This window comes from Falco cherrug, chromosome 5, assembly GCF_023634085.1.
Source record: "Falco cherrug isolate bFalChe1 chromosome 5, bFalChe1.pri, whole genome shotgun sequence".
NCBI classification, from domain to species: Eukaryota; Metazoa; Chordata; class Aves; order Falconiformes; family Falconidae; genus Falco; species Falco cherrug.
The window spans coordinates 53,345,338-53,365,257 of record NC_073701.1 but is presented as its reverse complement, the minus strand read 5'-3'; the positions used below and the strand labels follow the sequence as shown (position 1 = coordinate 53,365,257).

The window sequence follows — 19,920 nt, the reverse complement described above, 5'->3', positions numbered from 1 at the left end:
TATGAGAGGCTCTTGTGTGTGTGTGTGTTCCTGGGACGTACCTTTGTACAAAGTGAGTGCAGAGTCCAGATCTGTGGTTCTGTTTCTCCACGAGGAAAACAGCCGGAGAAGGATGAAGCAATAGAATTGAACAAGAAATGAGTCTCTAAAGAAGTTTAAAATTGTGACCTCCTGAGATTGAAGGGAGGGGAGTAATAGAGAATTTACAGTGAGGCCCTCTCAGGATGAAATAATCTCTCTTTGGTGAAATGAGTGCCCACACTTCTACTGATGTTTGTGATGTTTCCCCGGCTGAAGTATGGGAAGTATATCCATTTATATAAAATGGATGACTTTTTGGGAACCTACCATGGTCGGCCAGCTCCCCAAGGGAGAGAATGGGCAAAAAATCACTGGTTCCAATGCAGAATATAGTGGATAGGATCATGATATTGCAGAAGGAGGCTGAAGTTAGACCTGGGAAGGGAAAATCCATAATTTATGCAGTTTCAGGGGCAAGTTTGGCAGCAGCCAAGGAAGATAGGAGTCAAAGATTGTGTCAAGATGATGCCATGGTAGATTCCTTGAAAATGGCAGTTATAGCACTGAGAGAGCAGTTAGAAGAGACAAAACAGCTATTAGAGCAGGAGAGAAACCAGAATGCTTTGTTAAAAGACACATTAAGAGAATAATTGTGGAAAGAAAGTGGCTCATTTGGGGAGGTGGAATCGAAGTTAACAGAGAAAGGGATTAGAAAAATATATCCCCAGGGGGATCTACAGAGAGTAAAAGAGGCAGCAGAAAACCCTCCTCACATGTATCCCCTAGTAAAGACTGAGTATTTATATGAGACAGACAATGACACTTGTCCCCAAATTGTTACTAAAGAGGGTCCATTTACAGGGACTGAGTTAGCAAAATTAAGGAAGGACTTTGCAAGGACTCCAAAGGAATCCAAAACAGAATATGTTTGGAAAGTGTCCTTGTCAGGAGGAGACGGGATTTTGTTGTCAGAGAAGGAAGCAGAAGGATACTGGGGTCCAGGTGTGTTTTTAACTACTGGCAACCCTCCAGGCCCCATGGTCATTAACACAGAGGGCAGTGTATTGGGCCAAGGGACTGAACCCTTTGAAGAGAGGAGATCCCCTAGCCATAACAGGTACGATGGATCAGCTGGTAGAAAGTGTACAAAAGGCAGCTTGTGTGCAGATGATGTATGACAGAAGGCTTGAATCTCTCCAGGGCTTTCACATGATGCCTGTGGACCCAGAAGGGATGACTCCTAATTCAAGGACTTTCTGATTCTTTAAAACCCATTGGGATCCAGCTACAGGGAAAGATACAAAATACCCCCATACCAGACAGAGTTACATGGGGGGAAGTTACCCAAGAGCTAATTAACTTTGAGAGAAAATATGGTCCCGTTGGTGGATCCTGGCAAAGACCAAAAATGAGAGCCGTACGAACTGTGGGAAAAGCTGAGCAATGGTTAGCACAGGCTCCGAGAAGTCAGAATTCTAAATCGGTCTGATTTAATGATCCTGGGAGAGGGAGACCCCTAAGCTGACAGGCATGGTGGCAGCTGGGGCTCCAGAGAGGTATTCCCCAGGATTTAATGGATGGGCTCCCAACCCAGAAATTGGAGAAACTTGTACAGACATGGTCAGGGCGCAAAATTAGTTTTGAGCCAACCCCCAGTGCCCCACCATCAATAGGCATCAGGGAAAAAGCTAATGAAGTAAAGAGTGCTACGGGAAACTAGATCCTCCGTCCCTCGAAGGTAGGGAGGGGAGCGGAGGGTGGATGTTTATTAGGCAACTCACCTTAAATTTGAGAGGAGATTTAATGATTACAGTGGCTGTGGGACACGGAAAAAACCAGTAACGTGTTTAGTTGACACAGGAGCACAAATCACTGCACTGATGCAGAGTGAGGCGGAGCAATGTGGAATTTTGACTTCGTCTAAAAACCTAATTGTTTTAAATGCTTTAGGGAAAACTCAGTCAGTACCTATGGCCTTGGTAACATTATGGTTGCCTAGGGAGGAAGACCCAGTTGACACCAAAGTTGCAATAGGCCCTTTTCGGACAAATCTTTTGGGCATAGCTATATTGAAGGGCAGAGAGTGGTGTGATACCCAGGGAAACTCATGGTCCTTTGGCATTCCTCAGATCAGAGAATTAGCTGAAAGGTCCTGGGCAGAAGTGCACCTGTTGCAAGCAGCACCTACCCTCCCCGCTTCCAGGTTGATTAATGTGAAACCCTACGCCTTGCCATTAGGGGCCCGGGAGGGTATAGCTCCTGTGAGGATCTTAAACAACAGGGCATTTTTACATTCACCCACTCCCCATACAATTCTCCAGTGTGGCCAGTTCATAAATCAAATGGGAAGTGGAGACTGACTGTAGATTATAGTCGATTTAACGCAAACACCGATCCCTTGACAGCAGCAGTGCCTGACAGAGCTGAGCTAATCTCACTCATTGAGGAACAGGCTCATCCGTTGATGGCCACAATTGATGTGAAAGATATGTTTGTCATGGTTCCCCTGCAAGAGGAGGACCGTGATCGTTTTGCTTTCACATTGGAGGGACAACAGGATACCTTTACTCGCCTCCCTAGGGGATATAAACATTCTCCCACGTTAGCACATCGTGCTTTGGCACAAGAATTAGCCCAAATTCTACTGGGAGTTAGACTTTATCAATATATCGATGTTTTGATAGGAGGGAATGAAATTATTCCAGTACAAGTGACACAAGGAAAGATTATACAGCACTTAGGTTCTCTGGGACTCCAGATACCAGAGGAAAAGACACAAACTGCTGCAAATGAAGTAAAATTTTTAGGGATATAGTGGAGAGGGGGTTCAGCCTGTATTCCTCAGGACAACCTCTCAACACTAGGTAAAAACTCCAGAAAATAAAGAGAAGCTGCAGCATGCCTTAGGCTTATTGGTCTTTTGGAGAAAACACATCCCAGACTTTGTAATAATTGCACGGCCCTTATATAACCTGCTGCGAAAAGGAGCAGCTTGGAAACGGGCTCCAGCCCATGATGAAGCATTACAGCTTTTGGTATTTGAAGCAAACACTCACCAGGCTTTGGGTCCTATTCACCCCACTGACCCTGTCCAGATTGGGTGGGGGTTTGCACACTCAGGATTGTCAATTCATTTTTGGCAAAAAGGACCAGAAGGTCCTACCCATCCGATCAGATTTTACTTCAGAAGCTTTATGGATGCTGAGAAACGGTACTCTAGTTGGGAAAAAGGGTTGTTTGTAGTGAGTGTTGCTCTCAGAGAAGCAGAGCAAGCCAGACGCCAACAGCCTCTAATTTTAAGGGGAACTTTAAAGGTAATTAAACCTGTGTTAGCAGGAGCTACCCCCCACCCACCCACCCACCCCGCCCCCCCGATGGGGTGGCCCAAAGAGATACTGTGAAAGAACAGTATGCTAAGATTGAACATTATTGTAGTGTCTTTACTGTTACTGAAGGCACCCCTAAACAGTTAAATATCCAAGAGGAAGTAACAAATTCCCTGGAGAGGGATACCCCTTCCCCTTCTGTGGTAAAAATCACTCCTGCTTTTTCAGAGGAGTTGCGGAATGTGTGGTTTACAGATTACTCTGCTAAGAGTGAGGGTAAACAACAGAGATACCGAGCTGTAGCTATTAACGTAGATGGTAACAGGAAAATTATTACCGAAGGTGAGGGCAGTGCTGTCACAGTCCACTCAGTGGACTCGTGATGGTTCGTTAACTATGATCTCGAAGCGCAAAAATCAAGGCGACCACGCTAAGGGGTTATGCTTCAATTAAACAGCACAATTTTATTGCTTGCCCGTAAAGCGGCGTGCGATAGGTAGAAAGACAGAAAGTGAATAAAAAAGTAAAAAGAAAAGGAAAGAGGATTATAGCTACCACCACGGGTCCAAGGCATCCCTATGGTCCCAGGTCCAGGCAGCGTCCCGCCGGTCCTTCCGATCGTTGTGATCCTTGATGGGGAAGATCTCCAAAGTTTGGTTGTTAAGAAGGCATCTTTTTATGCCAAGCAACACACCTTGCTCGTCCTCTGGTCCATGGACTTCCGCCAGTCTCCGCCCTCTCAAGCCAGGTTATCTTGCCCCAGAGGCTGGTAGCTTCAGACCAGGAGGCGCGTTCTTGTATTGTTTTCTGGTTTGTTGTTGTGACCACAGTTGTGATCCATCTTCTGGACAGCTGTTATGTGGCTTTACTCAATCCCAGGTGGCAGGGAATGGCATAGTACTCCTCGTACCGTGCAGTTCTCCTTCCCAGGGTGTAGTTGTTCCTTTCAGTCCCAGGTTGCAGGGAGCGGCATAGTACTCCTCATACCATGCAGTTCTCTTTCCCAGGGTCTTTGTGTCTTGGTGTCCATGAGGACCTCATTCCATCTCCAGGTCTCTGTTGGCAACGTTGAAACAATGTTGTTCTCTTTAGACCGACTCTTACAAGTGCCCAAGTGGGAGAGTTAGTGGCAGTGTGGAGTGTGTTTAATAGCTAAGAACGGGCTAAGACTCTGGTGTATATTTACACTGACTCGTTTGCAGTGTTCAAAGGATTCACAGAATAGCTCCCTTTTTGGGAACAGAATAACTGGGAAGTAAACCTAGTGCCAGTGTGGCAAAAGGAGAAGTGGCAATAAATCTTAGATATTGCCAAACATGGGGATTTTGCAGTAGCATGGGTACCATCTCACCAGGAAAGGGGCACTCAAGCAAGTGGATGGAATAATAGGGTAGATGAGCTGGCCAGAATCACCCCTTTGCAGCAGGAAAATCAAACCAGGGAAAACTGGGACAGGCTTTTGGAATGTCTACACATTAAGTGTCATCATTCAGGGTCTAATGATTTATACAAACGGGGGCACATGCCAGAGGTTGGCCTGTCACTCGGGAAAACTTGCAACACCTGTATTTCAGCTTGTGAACAATGCAGGCTCCGACTAGAGGGACACCCTATGGAAGATTCCCCCCTTCATTTGAGAGATAAAAAGTGTCTCTGGGAAACTTGGCAGATAGATTACATCAGACCTTTCGACCTTCAGAAGGGAAGCAGTATGTATTAGTAGGCGTGGAAGTGATTTCTAGCCTGGTTCAAGCCGAAGCATTTCCACGAAAGACTGGGGAAAATACAGTGTGAGCCCTGAAAATTTGGTTTAGTTTCCTCCCAAAACCTGATTCCATTCAGTCAGATAATGGCAGTCATTTTACTGCTGCCAAAGTGCAGGAACGGGTGAGGGAAGAGGGAATCAAGTGGGTATCCCACCCCCCATATTATCCCTAAGCTAACGGGATAATAGAACAAACTAATGGACTCTTAAAAAGCTACATTGGATGGAACACCTTTGGGATGCAGTTACCCGAGTTAATGATCGCTGGGGAATAAATGGATGTCCCTGACTGAATGCCTTTTGTCCTAACCCCCCACTTTGAGCCCAAAGTCTCAGACTCTCAGTACTCCCGGAGAACGAGTTTTTTCTCCTGGACAGCCTGTGTTGGTAGAAATGCCAGCCATTGGAGCTGTTCCTCTCGTGCTCACTGAACCTCTTAATAAATATGCTTGGAAAGCCAAAGATGCTTATGGAAAAGAATATAAAATCAACACCAGGTGGATTACTCTATCATTCTAATAACAAATTACTTCCGATTCCTTTGGAGGAACTGAGTTTGGTTTTCTTTTCTTTTCCAGGGGAGGACTCTGGAGCCTGCCTGAAAAAAGAAACACCCATATGAAGCTGCTGATTGTCTGTGTGGCTTCATCAGTATTTGCCTTATTAATATTTATAGGATGTTTAGTTTATCATTGTTATAAGTTTAATTTTTATTTAATAGGTCACAGTTTTGGTACACACCCTTGACTCATCTATGGTAATATTACTGAATGAAATCAAAATTACCAAGACAGGGAATTTTACATTTCAGGTTTGAATCTATGTGACAAAATTTTAAATAGTGATTAATGCTGTCTTGCTGTATTTCCTTTTATAAAGTGATTTCCAACTGTTTATCAAGGTTTATTAGATAATGGGGAAACTCTTGAAGTAGATTGAGGCTGCCTAAGAAGGACAAGATTCAGATAAACCAAAACAGAATACACCTTATGATGCTTAAACTTTTTAAATTTTATAGGGTACTGGAAAGTGAATTGTGGTGGAGAAGTGACCGATCAGTAGGATATGTCACCCTACAGCTGAGGGGACGAGGCCTGTACAGCCTGGAGAAGAGAAGGCTTTAAGTGGACCTAGAAGCACCCCCCGAGAGCCTATAAGGAGATGTTGAAGAAGATGGAGGTGAGGTCTTCATAGTGCTACATGGCAGGAGAATGAGCACAAGTTGAAAAAGGAGAGCTTGGTGCTGGATATAGGAAAACATTTTTCACCATGAGGACAGGCAGGCAATAGAGCCAGTGGTCCAAGCAGTCTATGAGGTCTCTGGCCTTTGATGTTTTCACAACCTGGCTGGATAAAACCCTGAGCAACTTGGCCTTACTGCAGAGCTGGTGGTCAGGGTACCACAAAGGCAGCAGCTCCTGTGAGCTGGGATAGGTGGGGGCAGCCTATGAGGGCAGCAGGGCATGGGCCCCACAGCCAAGGCCTGTCCCACCACCCCACCCAGGAGCAGGGCAGCTGGTGGAAACTGGGGCAGACCCAGCCCTGGGCCCTGGGCACCTCCCTGGGGATGGGCTGGGAATGGGCCAGGACACGGGTTCATGCGTGGGCCTGGATCAGCTGGGCCTGTGGCCTGGCAGGGCAGGGCTGTGTAGAGCTGGAGACCAGCCATGCTGTGGCATCATTGGGGCAGAGCCAATGTCCCCGGGGGTGTGCAGTGGTGCTCTGGGTGCTGGGCAGGGGCAGTCAGGCCCATGGGTGCCCTCAGGCCTGGACACCGACCCTGCTTTGAGCAAGAGATTTGAACTACTGATCTTTCAGTCGGAATTATATTATATCACCCTACGACCTTAAGCTCTTTTTCCTAAAATGAAAAGCAAACAAAAAAAAAACTGAGAAGAAATTTTTTAAGACTGAACTTTGCAGCTTGTAATTATCAAAGAACAGGCTCAGCAAATGAAGTGACTTTAAGCAAGGTATTTTTGTCACCACCTATTTGAATAGCGGTGATGCAACTGGCAAAATACCACATTGCAACTGCACAAAATGCACAGGAATAACAAAACAGGCCTAGTAGTGAAAAAGCAGTGCTGCTGCTTAGTGACCTTAGTCAAATATAATGAACACATTATAATTGTATTTTGTTCCTATTAAAACCTAGCATGGATATATTTCCAAATATAGGAAAAGTAATATTAAGTATTAGCCAAACAATTGCAGATCTGTCAAGCTTAAAGTACAAAATTCCTAAGAATAAATGGAAGATCTAGTTATTCATACAGATAAATAACATTAAATTTAGTTCAGCAATAAAATTTTAGACTGTTGCTCGAAGTAATTAATCACAAAGCCCAAATCTATACACTGAAACTGGTTGAGAACTGGTTTATAACCATTTAGTGATTACAAGTTACAAAATTCAGTTAGCTGTGTAAAAGTGAAAAGCAAACAAAAATATCACTATATTATTGATTAACTTCTAAGAAACAAATCACAGGAAAATGAGGAAGAGTTTTAAAGGATCATCAAAACAAGTATAGTGTTTGCATACAATACTGAGAATGCTTAATGACAGCAAACCCTCCAAAATAATCTAAAGCATCTTTAACAACCAGAAATAAAGGCAGCATGTGTAAAAAGAAGTGTAATTGAGGATATTAAAACTAAAATAACTGCCTGCAAAGCTGGAATTTCTGTTTAGAACAATTAAAGTACAGAGATTATAAAAAGTTAAATGAAAAAAACATAATACATGAATCTAAAAGACTATTTATGAACAATTTAGTAATGACATCAAAAGCAAGTAACAATTTCTTGAAAGCCATTAGAAGAGTCTCATAATAGAGACTGAAGAGCCAATAGACGATCAAGATACAGTACTCAGGAAAACAAAGACTGTTCAGGGAAAAGAAGGATAAAACAGAAAGCCGTATAATATATTTTGCACCAGGAGTTTTATGAAGACACTAAAAAAATTTCCTTCATGGAATATATTTTTATGTGGTGAGTGGACGATCTGTGTCAAATAGTAGGTAATATGTATCATTTTAAAAGAAATCTATAGCATTGACAGTAGCAATCACTACAACCAGATTTTTTTGCCACAAAAAGCTAAAAGAATTAACTGCCAAACTAACAACAGTCACTTTGTAGTTAGAAGTGTGTGTACTCAGTTCATTAAATTGGCTTCAGTATGAAAGAATGGCAGTCAGTAAAGAGTGATGTTAATTATAAAAGCGTTCAGGGGCTTCTCAGAAATTATTGTTCAATAAATCTGGCTCATATACTGGAAAAGCTAGCAGAAAATATGTTTGACAATGGTCATAAAGAATATTGGGAAATATGGACATGTGGTCTGCATACAGCAGCTGTTCCTGTGTTTCTGTATGTTTCTCATGTGAAATTATCTATAATACCATTCAGTTTTACAGAGAAACATAAGAAAGTCAGCAATATGAAAGATGTTAATGCATTCCAGATCATTAAAAAACACTCAACCTATTGAAACTGATCCCTTTTCACCGGTTGAAACAGAGGAAAAACTTCAGCCATTTAATGTATCTTGTATTTACACTGGCAGATACAGCAACTGAGTTGGGAAAGTGATTGGATCTTTTTGCATATAAAATTTGTATTGCATTATCTGCCTGATGCTATAATGGAAGGAAAGAAAGTCAGAACAACAACTTTTTGTCAAAAGAAATTGCAGTCATTTCCCTCATTTTTTTTTGTTTCAACTATAGGCTTTAGATGTATAGTCAGTGTGATGTCCTTGTGTTATTGGAGGAGAGGAAATGAAGTCTATTATCTGCTAATATTTGAGATATTTTCTTATTCTCTTTTTTGTGTATCTTAAGGTACTTGAATAAAGTTTGAATATATTCACAAAACATATTTAGCAAGTTTACATGCAAAAAAATCTGTTGCTTCAGCAGAATATTTTAGGTGCTCCCATAAATTCAGTCAGGAGCATGGGGATATTTGAAAGCATAATATTATTTCATTTTCCAGGGAAGAATGTGGTGCTGGCAGGTGTGAAAGAGGAAGCTTTTTCAGGAAGAAGTGGGAAATCAGTGATGACTGCAGAGTAAATTGCTAGAGGCTAAATGGCTAGCTGCATTACCTAGCTGTTGATTTACATGTTGCATACTTACAATCAATTTTAAAAGGAAGTCTGTCAGTCTACCTGACAGGAGATGTATTTACTTTCTTTAAGAGTTTTTGCTTGCTCCAAGTATTTTTGTTTTTCCTTAAGGTGCTTACCAACAGGTAATGTTTTTGACTAATACCCACTTTTCTTAAGTATGACATTTTGACTCTTTATGCAAGAAGTACACATAGCATTTTTTTATATTTCCTGGTCTTCAATTAAATAAAACTTCTTTCAAAAGCCCTGCCATGCTGACCCTACAAATATTTACGCATGGCTGTGTGGTCTACAGGACAGAGAGGGATGTAAGTGGTGAGGTCTTACATTTCTCTATATGAATGTAAAAATATAGGGGGGATTTTTTCTTTTTCTATTACTTTGATTTCTACAACAATTGCATAGCAATTTGCAATTAATTAATTGTTTTAATCAGCATAGCATGTACAGTAGTTATCAGTCCTTTCCTGAATTTATGCTAATGCTATATTGATTTCCACCCACTCCAACTGTATAGTCTACACAATTTACAATATTTCAGTCTGTTGATGAAGATTTAGTATTTAAAAATTTATGTTAGTAAAAACAATTAGATGTCTTTTCCAGGGTTTATTCAAATTATGGATTAGTTTGATAAAAAAATCAGATTAGATTTCTATCAGCAATGAAAAAACTCGAGAAGACATCGGCTTAATAACTAATCGCAGCTTAAGCACTACGGTGCTGCTGTTGCCTTTGTGAGGAGCTATTTTTTGCCAGTTAGAACGTGTTTTTTTTCCTTGTCACTAATCTACAAAGCTGATCTTGTAATATATTCTTATTAAATGTGCTAGGTTCTACAGTCCAATGAAAATAAATCAGCTCACAACAAGAAGTTATATGCTTTGGCCTAATAATAATTTCGAGTATCCACACTGTTTCTGAAACTTGTCAAATCAACAAATACTGACGGATTTAATTTTCAGTACTGATCTTGAATATCTACACTTTACAATTTGTGATGTCAAATTAATTTGATGAAAAAGTGCAGGATGAATTCTATGTAAATATTTTGAAATAAAAAGTAAACAACTGTTATATGGGATTAACAAGAACCTTCAATCTACAAACAGTAGTAAAGGAATATTTACCACAATTTTCTGAATTATTGAAAACAATAGTTACTAAGATGAAAATTCCAGGATTTATTTTTGTTTGCTTTCAGCTTTAAAATGTAATTTTCAGGCAGGCGAATTGCAATTCATGCATCCGATCCCAGGTTGTTATCTAGAAAAAAAAAAAGGAAGGATTATCATGTGGTTATACGGTTATATCAGAGTGTCTACTTGACATGTAAATAATATCAATCTTTCTAGAAGAAGAACAAAAGGATTAGTTAGACAACGTACCAAAGTCCAAAATTTTCACTGAAATGAAACTATATACAGTAGCTGCTTACATATAAAGGTCTTTTTGTGGATGCTTTTTATGCTCTTCGATCTGAGAGTTCCCCTGATTTCTGCATATCTGGCCATGGTGCATGCACCTACAGGTTAGGACCTGACTTTTGCATAAGCATCACTGAATTCTAAAGACTATAGGAATGACCCAAAGGTCACTTGGGTTGATCTATAGATAAGTTTTCCACATACCTAATGACACTAACAGGAATGAGGCACTCGTGAATGGAAGACACAGGCTTTCACTACTACCTACCCTACACATCCTAGAGATTAGAGCCTCAAAGTAGCATGTATTTACTTCCCTACTTGGAATCAAGAGTTCTAAATCTATGTTTCTGCCTCTCATTTCCTACAAAATCTTTAGTAGGCTGGATAGCCTCCTCCTCTAGAAATAGGCTACTGACTGTCTTCAGTGTTACTAGACACAAACCCCTTAAGCACTTCTGCAATTTACATTAAACTTTTATTGAATGAAACAAAACAAACAAACAAAAACCAAAAGAACTTGCTGACCAAAATCCAAAACTCCCTTTGTAGGGAATGCATAACATAAAACTACATAATCATATTCTTTTTTTTCTCATCCTCTGTCTACAGGACAAAAATTCAGCATCACAGGATTACACAGGAAAGAAACATTCTCAGTCCCCAGATAGTCCTGCTGGAAGTTAAAGAAACTTTCCTAGGAAATATAGCTTTGAATCCCAGTTTCACCTGGAACACTGAAGAAAAGCATCACTCCTTAATGATCCTTTAGGTAACAATATAAAAAAGGGCAAGCTTCTTGTACCACTGCCATCAGAAAAACAAATCAGCTGCATTCTGACTAACAATCCTCTGAATGAATTTCAGGGTCCAGTTTCTAAGCAGTAGTTGTTATGCTTGAAGTACAGTACTGAGTAGTGCTCAGTAGCCCAAGTCTGACGATTAACTTTGAAAAGGAGGAATAGTTTAAAGGCATAATATCTTCCTTGTTTAACTTAAACGTATCTAAGAATTTAACTCAATCTAGCCAAAGAAGATACTTTCAGGACTATCTTCTAATATGTAATAAGCTCTGCTTAAATGTAAAAGACAAACAATGCAGAACAAAAAATTAGTACTACCTTAAATGACAGGCTGGTCAAGTTATTATACCTTACTATTTCAAGAAAAAGATTTTTCCTTTTCATTTAATCCAGCACCAAGTGGAGATTATTTCTTGTTCTGACTTGAAGGAAAAGTGTTATTTAATAACTGCCACTACTACTTCCTGCATCACGTGTATTTTCCTCAAGGGTCTCCAATCCAGGCTGAATGCCTCCGCCTTTCCTCCCTTCCATAGATCATTTGTAAGATTTGACAGGATCGCAGTCCACAGTAATATGGCTGCAGGACACGTAAATAAATATTTAACATCTAATAAAGGATCTTTCATAATAACACTGAATTTTACAAAAGCAAGTCAGAAGAGTCTGCAGATGCTCCATAGCACTAAATGAAGTTCTATTCACATGATGGAACTTTACTAATATTCTCCCCAAGTGGAAACACAAGGAAACATAGTCTTTAGAAGTTGGCTGAATCACACTATCCCCAGTGCTTAACAGCTCTTACTAATTTCAGGACAAACTGCATCTGTAATCTGGAACACCTCTGAGAGTCTCACTACTGTATCAGGACAATTTATACTTCCCTCTATTTTTCCTGAATAAAGAGTGGAGAGATGGTGAATTCACGTACATCACAAAACTACAGGTACCTAATATGTCTACATAACATTATTTCTGGATTAATAACCTGCTTATGACTCTTTTACATTTTTTATTATTAAATTTAGTTTTACATTATCAATAGCCTCTTTCTTCTACGTAAGAGGATATGATCTTGACTTTCCTTCTGTGAAGTTTACTGAAATTTTGTTTATGTGGAGCATCTAATGAGGTGGGAGGTATGTGCTTTACGCAGGGAAAACTTATGCACAGCTATTATTGTTATTAATGGAATTCATTCCTAAGAAGTAACTAAAAAAATTGTCATAAAAGATTCTCAGAAACAGAAGACATATGTAAGAATATACCCATAAAAGGGACTCCTGATTTTCATCACAGATTAAAAGATATTTTCCTGAAGCCAAGAATGTGCAAGTCAAATCACTCATCAGTCAGACTGAGAGCAGTGTCGGAGCAGACTGGGAGCATGCAATGTTAGGCAGCTGCCAAATCCAGTTGCCTGATAGAGAACAGGCTGCTACAGCCCTGTGCCTGCAGATCCAACAGATTGCAAAGTGTGTACTCTTAATAGGCACATGCACACAAATACATGTATACAACATTCAAACACGCAAATGGGCAACGGCATAGATGAGCACAGACAGACACACAGCACTCATGTGAAGACAGAAAGCACAAATGGCCTCATCGTATTCCCTTCTCTAGCTGATCAGGATTAAGACCCATCACTGTGGAATACATTGAAGTTATACAAAATGGACCCCTCCAGCAGCTGGGTTCAGACACTTAATCTGCCCAATAACAGGCACAGCTGCTGGCACCTGGGGACAGGTGAGCTCCCAGGGCTACCAGTCCTACTACAGCTGCTGGTATAGGCACAAGCACACACCCCCTGTGGATCCTCCAGTAGTGGTCTTAGATGCTCAGCCTGTCCAGTAGCTGGGATTACATCCTGCACTGCCTCAGCACATGTGTGCATGTGCACACACACATACACAGACAGGCAAACGGGTCTTTAGTCAAACTCTAGGCCCCATGCCTTCTCCAGGAGCTGCCTTGGACCTCATGGTTGGTCCAGTAGCCATGGCACAGACTTCTTGTCTTTCCAATATGCAGCCTAGACTGGTGGTCACTCTGATTTCCAGCTACCATACACACACTGACATATGCACCTTCACACAACATGCACACACAAGAGTCTCTCCAGGTGCTTGCACCACAGGCACGTGGGATCCCAGTCAGCAGTCCGCCCCAGTACTGGCACTCAGGTCCTCCCTCCAAACAGGCACATCCCAGAGAGCCCTGCCACCAGGAAAATCACTAGACATTGAGTTTAGTGAGCAGCTGGGACAGACTGTGCTGGTCAGCTGTGGGCATGGACAGACAGGCATCCATCCCAGCACCCGTTTGCAAAAGACTGGCTCCTTTTCTCCCCTTCTCCCTCTGTTTTCCCACACTTGTTCCTCCCCCAACCACTGCGATCCTTCCCTTTCCCCACTTTCATTACCACCCCTAAACATCCAATAGTAAGTCCTGTGCAGTCCCAACATGCTCTTCCCTGCACCCCACAGCAAGCCCCATACTCCTGGGCAATGCCCTTGTTCTATGGGGTGACCCAAGGAACCTCCTTGTTGACTCCTGGTGCTGGGTTTCCCCTGGCCCATGGGACTGGGACTGCCCTGAGACAGCCCTGGGGCCAGGACAAGCGCTCCTGTCTCCAACTGGAGCATTGGGGTCCTCCCTGTCATGGCTCCTCTGTGCTTCTTCTTGGCTGTGAGGATAAGCCTTTCAGCACTGCATGAGATCAGACTGTGGTTAACACAGGCAGGGCCTGGAGAAACACCTTAAGAATGGTGTTCTGAAAACTTCATTTTTCTACCAGTCTTCCAAATTGAGACAATTCCAAGTATATATGAATCTGTAAAGGTCTCATCTAGGACTCTCTTTAACATATTTGAGACCTCTTTATTGCTCCACAAATTAAGTTGATGAAGAGTACAGAAGTATCTGTGCCTTACCATTTATACATTATTTTCTTTGGTTAAAAGAAGAAATACAGTTTGCAAATGTAATATTCTTGTCCTGTCTTGAAAGTGATTATCACAACCCCATCAAATGTAACTGGTGAGACTGCATTTCCCAAAGTAAATCAGGATCTTACATTTAAGAGTTTAAGTAGAACCCCTTGGGACATAAAAGAATGCTCCTATAATTATTAACATTCTTTTTTCCTCTATTTATATTTGCCCATTCCTTGAAACGGCAGATAAGAACAGATATTCTTTATAGCTTTTATAGCTAGGACCTCTTTTTCAGTATTTGATTTTTTTTTTATTTTATAGAAATGTTAATAATAAACTTTTTGCTTCTGTCTTACATATATACCTGTAGGCCATGGTTTATCCTGTAAGTGTATTCTGTTCTTACTAACAATTAAAGGCAAAAACTTTCAGATTCCATTATAGCAAAAGTTTTAGAGGCTGACTAAAGTCAATAATATTTTTTTTAAAAAATGGAACAGTGGAAAACTCCACAAAAGAAGTAAAAAGAACAAATAACTTAAAATAAAATTATAGACTTAAAATTAAGCAAATAGGTGAGCATGAAGTATGAAGCATTAACCATTTTTGTATAAGTATCGTTCACTAAAATTAAAGAATAACCTCATTGTGTCTGAGTTGGTTGATCCCTTATTCATTAATTAGCTAATAAAAGGGATTTTCTACTAAAAGTGTTTTTGTGTAGCGTATGTTCCTTAGGAGTTTGTTGAGAGCCACATCCAAGATGATGTTCTATTATTCATACTAATCAAAAACAAAGCTCAGCTCCAAAGGGGTTATTTAGGAAGACTTACATCTTTTTAAATAAGCAACATAGTATGTTAACATGCTATTCTGTAATAACTCCGGATTTACTACTTTCTGATTATTACAAAAGGTGAGTAAATTGGGTTTTGTAAGTACATATTCTCTTAAGAGATATAAGGATTAATTTATGACTGATTTTTGGTTTTGAATTGGATAAATTACGAGGAGTGACTTAAAGGCCAGTGATGGAAAGAGATGTTCAACTATTAATGCAGGGATTCAAGCACAGTACATGGAAGGGAGTTATCTTTGCTCGGTCTTCTCAAACCCTTCAGTCCTTCCCACTCTGCAGTCATTTACATGTGTGAGTGACAAGTGAGAATAAATTAGGAACAGGTGAAAATAAAGCTTTTTTATTCCCTTTGAATCTGCAAAGATGGCTTAAGTGTATTCTGCTATTTGGTTCTTATGATGTGCCATTCAAAGTGATGTTTAAATCTGGCCTAGGTATGTTATTCTTCTAAAAAAATCATGGACAAATTTAAGCACCTGTTATTGAGAACAAGTTTAACAAATCAACCAGCACTTCAGTCTTCCTGCTGTCATCATTAGCTCATCCTGTATCTGTGCTCTACTGCCCAAGAATGGTTCTTCCACAAAGAACAGCCTGTGCCTCTGAGGTAGATAAATAGGCCATTTGGCTTAATGATAGGATACTTTGTTTCCACCAAAATTAATTTTATTTTCCTAGCTCAAGGAAAACAAGAACAAACAAACACAAAAAATAACTCCAGTATCTACACACCCTATAAAACATCACTGACTGCTGAGAAAATAATTTCAGTGAGATAGAAGGTCTGGAAAGAACTCTGTAGTAGAAGATGCATAAGAATAAACTGAGGAGAAAATTAGTTACTAGAAAAAAAAAAAACCTTGCAACTTGAAAATTAAAGATCTTAAGTCTGATTCTCATTTGAAGATGTGAGTTGATTTCTGTATTTTTTTTAATTATTGATTTATATTTTGTGCAGGAGAACTTTATTCCTACCAATGATCAAGAGGGAACAATAATTACCATTATTTTCTTTTCACCTCTGAGATTTTAAAGAACAGCACACACTTACAGAGTTGGAAAGATGAAGTTCAAAACTAAAGAAAGAAAAAAAAAAAAAGAAATAGGCAAGCATAGCAACATGACTGGGAAAGAAGGCAGAATATTTACAAACTGGAAAAGATTGAAATAGTCATGCAGATTTCAGTCATTTCTTTAGTGACCAAGAGTCTAGATATGGTGCCAAGCAGTTTTGGTTTTCTTTCTGTTCCTTACCAAGGCTGACCCAATCTCACAATTAGTAATTAAGTGTCTTCTATCACAAAAAAGTACATCTCTGAAGTGAGTCTCTGTGAGCCAATTAGGCAGATCAGTTTCAAAACACATGTGTTGCAGCAGCCCTCATTTGTTGACTCTTGGACAGCTGTGCTAATGGCTTTGTCTCTAGATTATCAATGTATTAGCTCAATTACAGCTACTTTACCTTTTAAAAATGTTAGGATCCTGATTAGTGTTCCCAACCTAGCTGGAATATGTGTGCTGACTGTCCAGCTCTATTCTCTGTGGCTGAGTTTAAAAAACATTAAGGTAACAAAAACATAGTGGAGCGTAAGCTTAAAGTCCAGGTCTAAATGTTCCTGATGGAAATTGCTTTAATTTGTTTTATTAACAGATATTTTCTGTAAACAATGTATTGTTTATTTAAGACAAGATCAGCAACACCATCAGAAAATGTACATATTTTTCTCTTGGTGATTAATGAATGATATGGGGTTTTTTTTGTAGAAAATGTTTAACTTTTGTATTTTTACTTTCAATATTCTGTTATGTATAAAGATATGTACTTTAATTAATGTGAACATACAGAAGAAAATGCAGTAGTCATTACTCTTCAGTAGTCCTATTTATGTCTTGTCTTGAATTTTGGAATTATTTGTAATAAGGTAGGGAACCTAGAGTCATCCCTTTCCCTGGCAAAGTTATGGGGAATAGTAAACCTGCAAACAAAGAGTAGAACTTCAGTTTAATATTTCAACAGGAATAAGTCGGCGTACCACATCATAGCTTCCTCTCAGCCTGCTGAATATTAGTATTAAATTTAGTTAAGGCCTAGAAAAAACTAAGAGTTGAAACATGATGATCTTCAAAAGATTTGGGAGCAATGTGAAGGTTATTGTATCATTTCCTCTGCTTGCTACTAATGTTATAGGGGAAAACGACTCCTAAACCTGACTTCTACTATCACATCAGTGCTGGTGACCACTGTACTCCAAAATTCATTAGACCATTCCTGATGAGAGCAAAACCAGTTCAGGTAGATTGGTCTTGCAAAACACCATCAGGATCAGGGTTCTGCGAAAAACAGATTTATGAAACTCAGCCTGATCTAGCTGTATCCCGGGGTGAACTGGGTTTATGATAATACTGGATTTTACTGCTTGCTAAAAAATAGTTTTTACAGGATTTTTCACTTTGATAAGGCTTTTTAAAATATTTTTTGTTGTTGATGATGATGGACAAAATTAATTTTTTGTATTTTTTCAATGAAACCTGAACACTGTGAAGAAAAATTAAATTTTACAAGAAGAAAAAGAGGGAGGAAGAGGGAGAGGTATTCCACAGTCACAGGGTGCAGGAAGAGACAGGCATCTCTAAAAAGCTATTAATCTCACCTTACTTAGAGATCTAAGGACAGGAGAAATCCTCTTCTAGAATTAATGACAAGAAAGAGAAAAGTGACTTTATGTGTCAAATGGCTGAGGTATCAAATACAAGCAGTACACTGTAGAGAGTTATTTTCAAATAGTGTAGAAGTAGTTCAATAGCACAATAAATGCATAAATAACGATTAGGTTTATTGTGAGTAGGGATACAAAATAAGACCTATCATGTAGCTCATGCATTTCTAGTGAAAATGCTACATTTAGTTTTTGAGCTTATGGAGATTAAGAGCTCCATTTATTTTCTTGGAATGCTTTCTACTATGACTTCAAACTTCATAAAACCTGTGGTGTAACTTCTGCTCTTTTTCTTTTTAGTTGAGTGTAACTATGATGTAGGAAAAATTAATCTAAAAAAAAGAAGTACACTATGCTTCTATGTATATGCTATACTATGCTCTGCAAAACTATAGTAATAGTGCTGATTTACAACCGAGGAGGATCTGGGTTCTCAAAAACATTATTTAATCAAGTGTTATGGATACAGTTTTACATAGATCTATTTTTACTTAACAAATGCTTTCACTTCCCTGTATATATTCAATCAGTTTCACAATTAAGAATTGTGACACATCAAATCCTCTCATTTTCCCCCAAATTATTTGTGACAAATTCACAGCTTTTAACACCAAGCTTGGAATGCTCTAGATGATATATGACTTACACGGTGAGCTCCTCAAATGGTCAGACACCAGGTGACATAGCTCTTTTATATACCAGTCAAATCTCACTTAATTCTGGAAGGGTGATCTTATTTTTTAAACTTATTTCTTGCATTCTATCAACAATTTAGTTTTCCCACACAGTGCTGAATACAAATACCTAGCAGAACTAAGTCAAGAAATTTCACAGAAAAGCATGTGCCACTGAAGAGCATATTGCTAGATGAGTCATGGTGGTGACATTTTCCATCATGCCATGGAAATAAAAGAATCAGAACTGGAGGATTGCTGACTTTTGCACAGGTATTTACTGCAATGCAATGTGCAGCACACCAGAAGATCAAGTTAACAGAGACATGCCGAAGGGTCAGAAAAATTGAAAATTCAGGCCATAAAATTGTAAATTCTCAGATTGTTGCATAAAAAGTTGCTCCAGCACATTGACCTGGCCTTTGATGAGCTTTAAATATGGTGGGGGTTTTTTCTGTGGTGGGTACAATTTGTTGTACTTGAGTGTGCCTTTTTGAAATTGTTTTAAAAGATGTAGAGCCCCAACTGGATTTCTTACAGGAAGACTTGCATCACACTTTAAAGGCTTAAACCTAAATTTTTATTCTCCTCAATTCTAAGATGCTGTCTTGAAGTTTGAGAAGGCCAAGGATGCCTTTAATTTCTTTTGTTAAAGTATGGATTGCACGAACAAAGCAGCAAGTAGGCTTTTTGACATTACACAGCTTCGATTACCAGAACATTTCAGAGCCATTCCTTTAATCTTCTAAGAAGATTCTCTTGATGACTCGGATTATGAGGATAGATCTCATTTACTGATCAGTGCAAGTAGACTAAGTTTCTGGCATTTTAATATATACTTTTTTTTTTTTTTAATAATCTTCCTAACAGAACAGCTGAAGGAGATGAAATATAAAATAGACAGTTAATCATGAATATAGAGAAACTGCCTGAATTATATGAGGATTGTTCCCTATGAGCATGAAAGCTTTAAAAGTTGAAATATGAAACATTTTTTTAATAATTAATATTTTAAAATTGAAATTAATGAAATGGAAATTCAGCTGAAAGTTACCTTGAGAGCTCCTCAGAAAATGTATATTCAGTACAGCAGATTTCTACAGACCTTCACACACACATGCTAGGGAAAATGAAGGTGAAGAGATAAAAAAGCTGCATTCAGTACAGGGATTCTAAATAATTGGATTGAGATGAGAAATTTTTTTTAGTGCTGAGTGAAAACTTGTCTGACCTTTTTTG

The 19,920-nt window shown here is 39.4% G+C and overlaps 1 protein-coding gene across 1 annotated transcript; it reads left to right on the top strand.

Annotated features, from left to right (window-relative positions):
* The first annotated feature begins 324 nt into the window (after positions 1–324).
* LOC102046851 (uncharacterized) lies at positions 325–2,836 on the top strand. Its single transcript, XM_014283932.2, is given in 5 exon segments — positions 325–397; positions 400–1,049; positions 1,051–1,262; positions 1,264–1,467; positions 2,260–2,836. Coding segments are annotated over 5 exon segments (1,716 nt in total).
* The last annotated feature ends 17,084 nt before the right edge of the window (positions 2,837–19,920 follow it).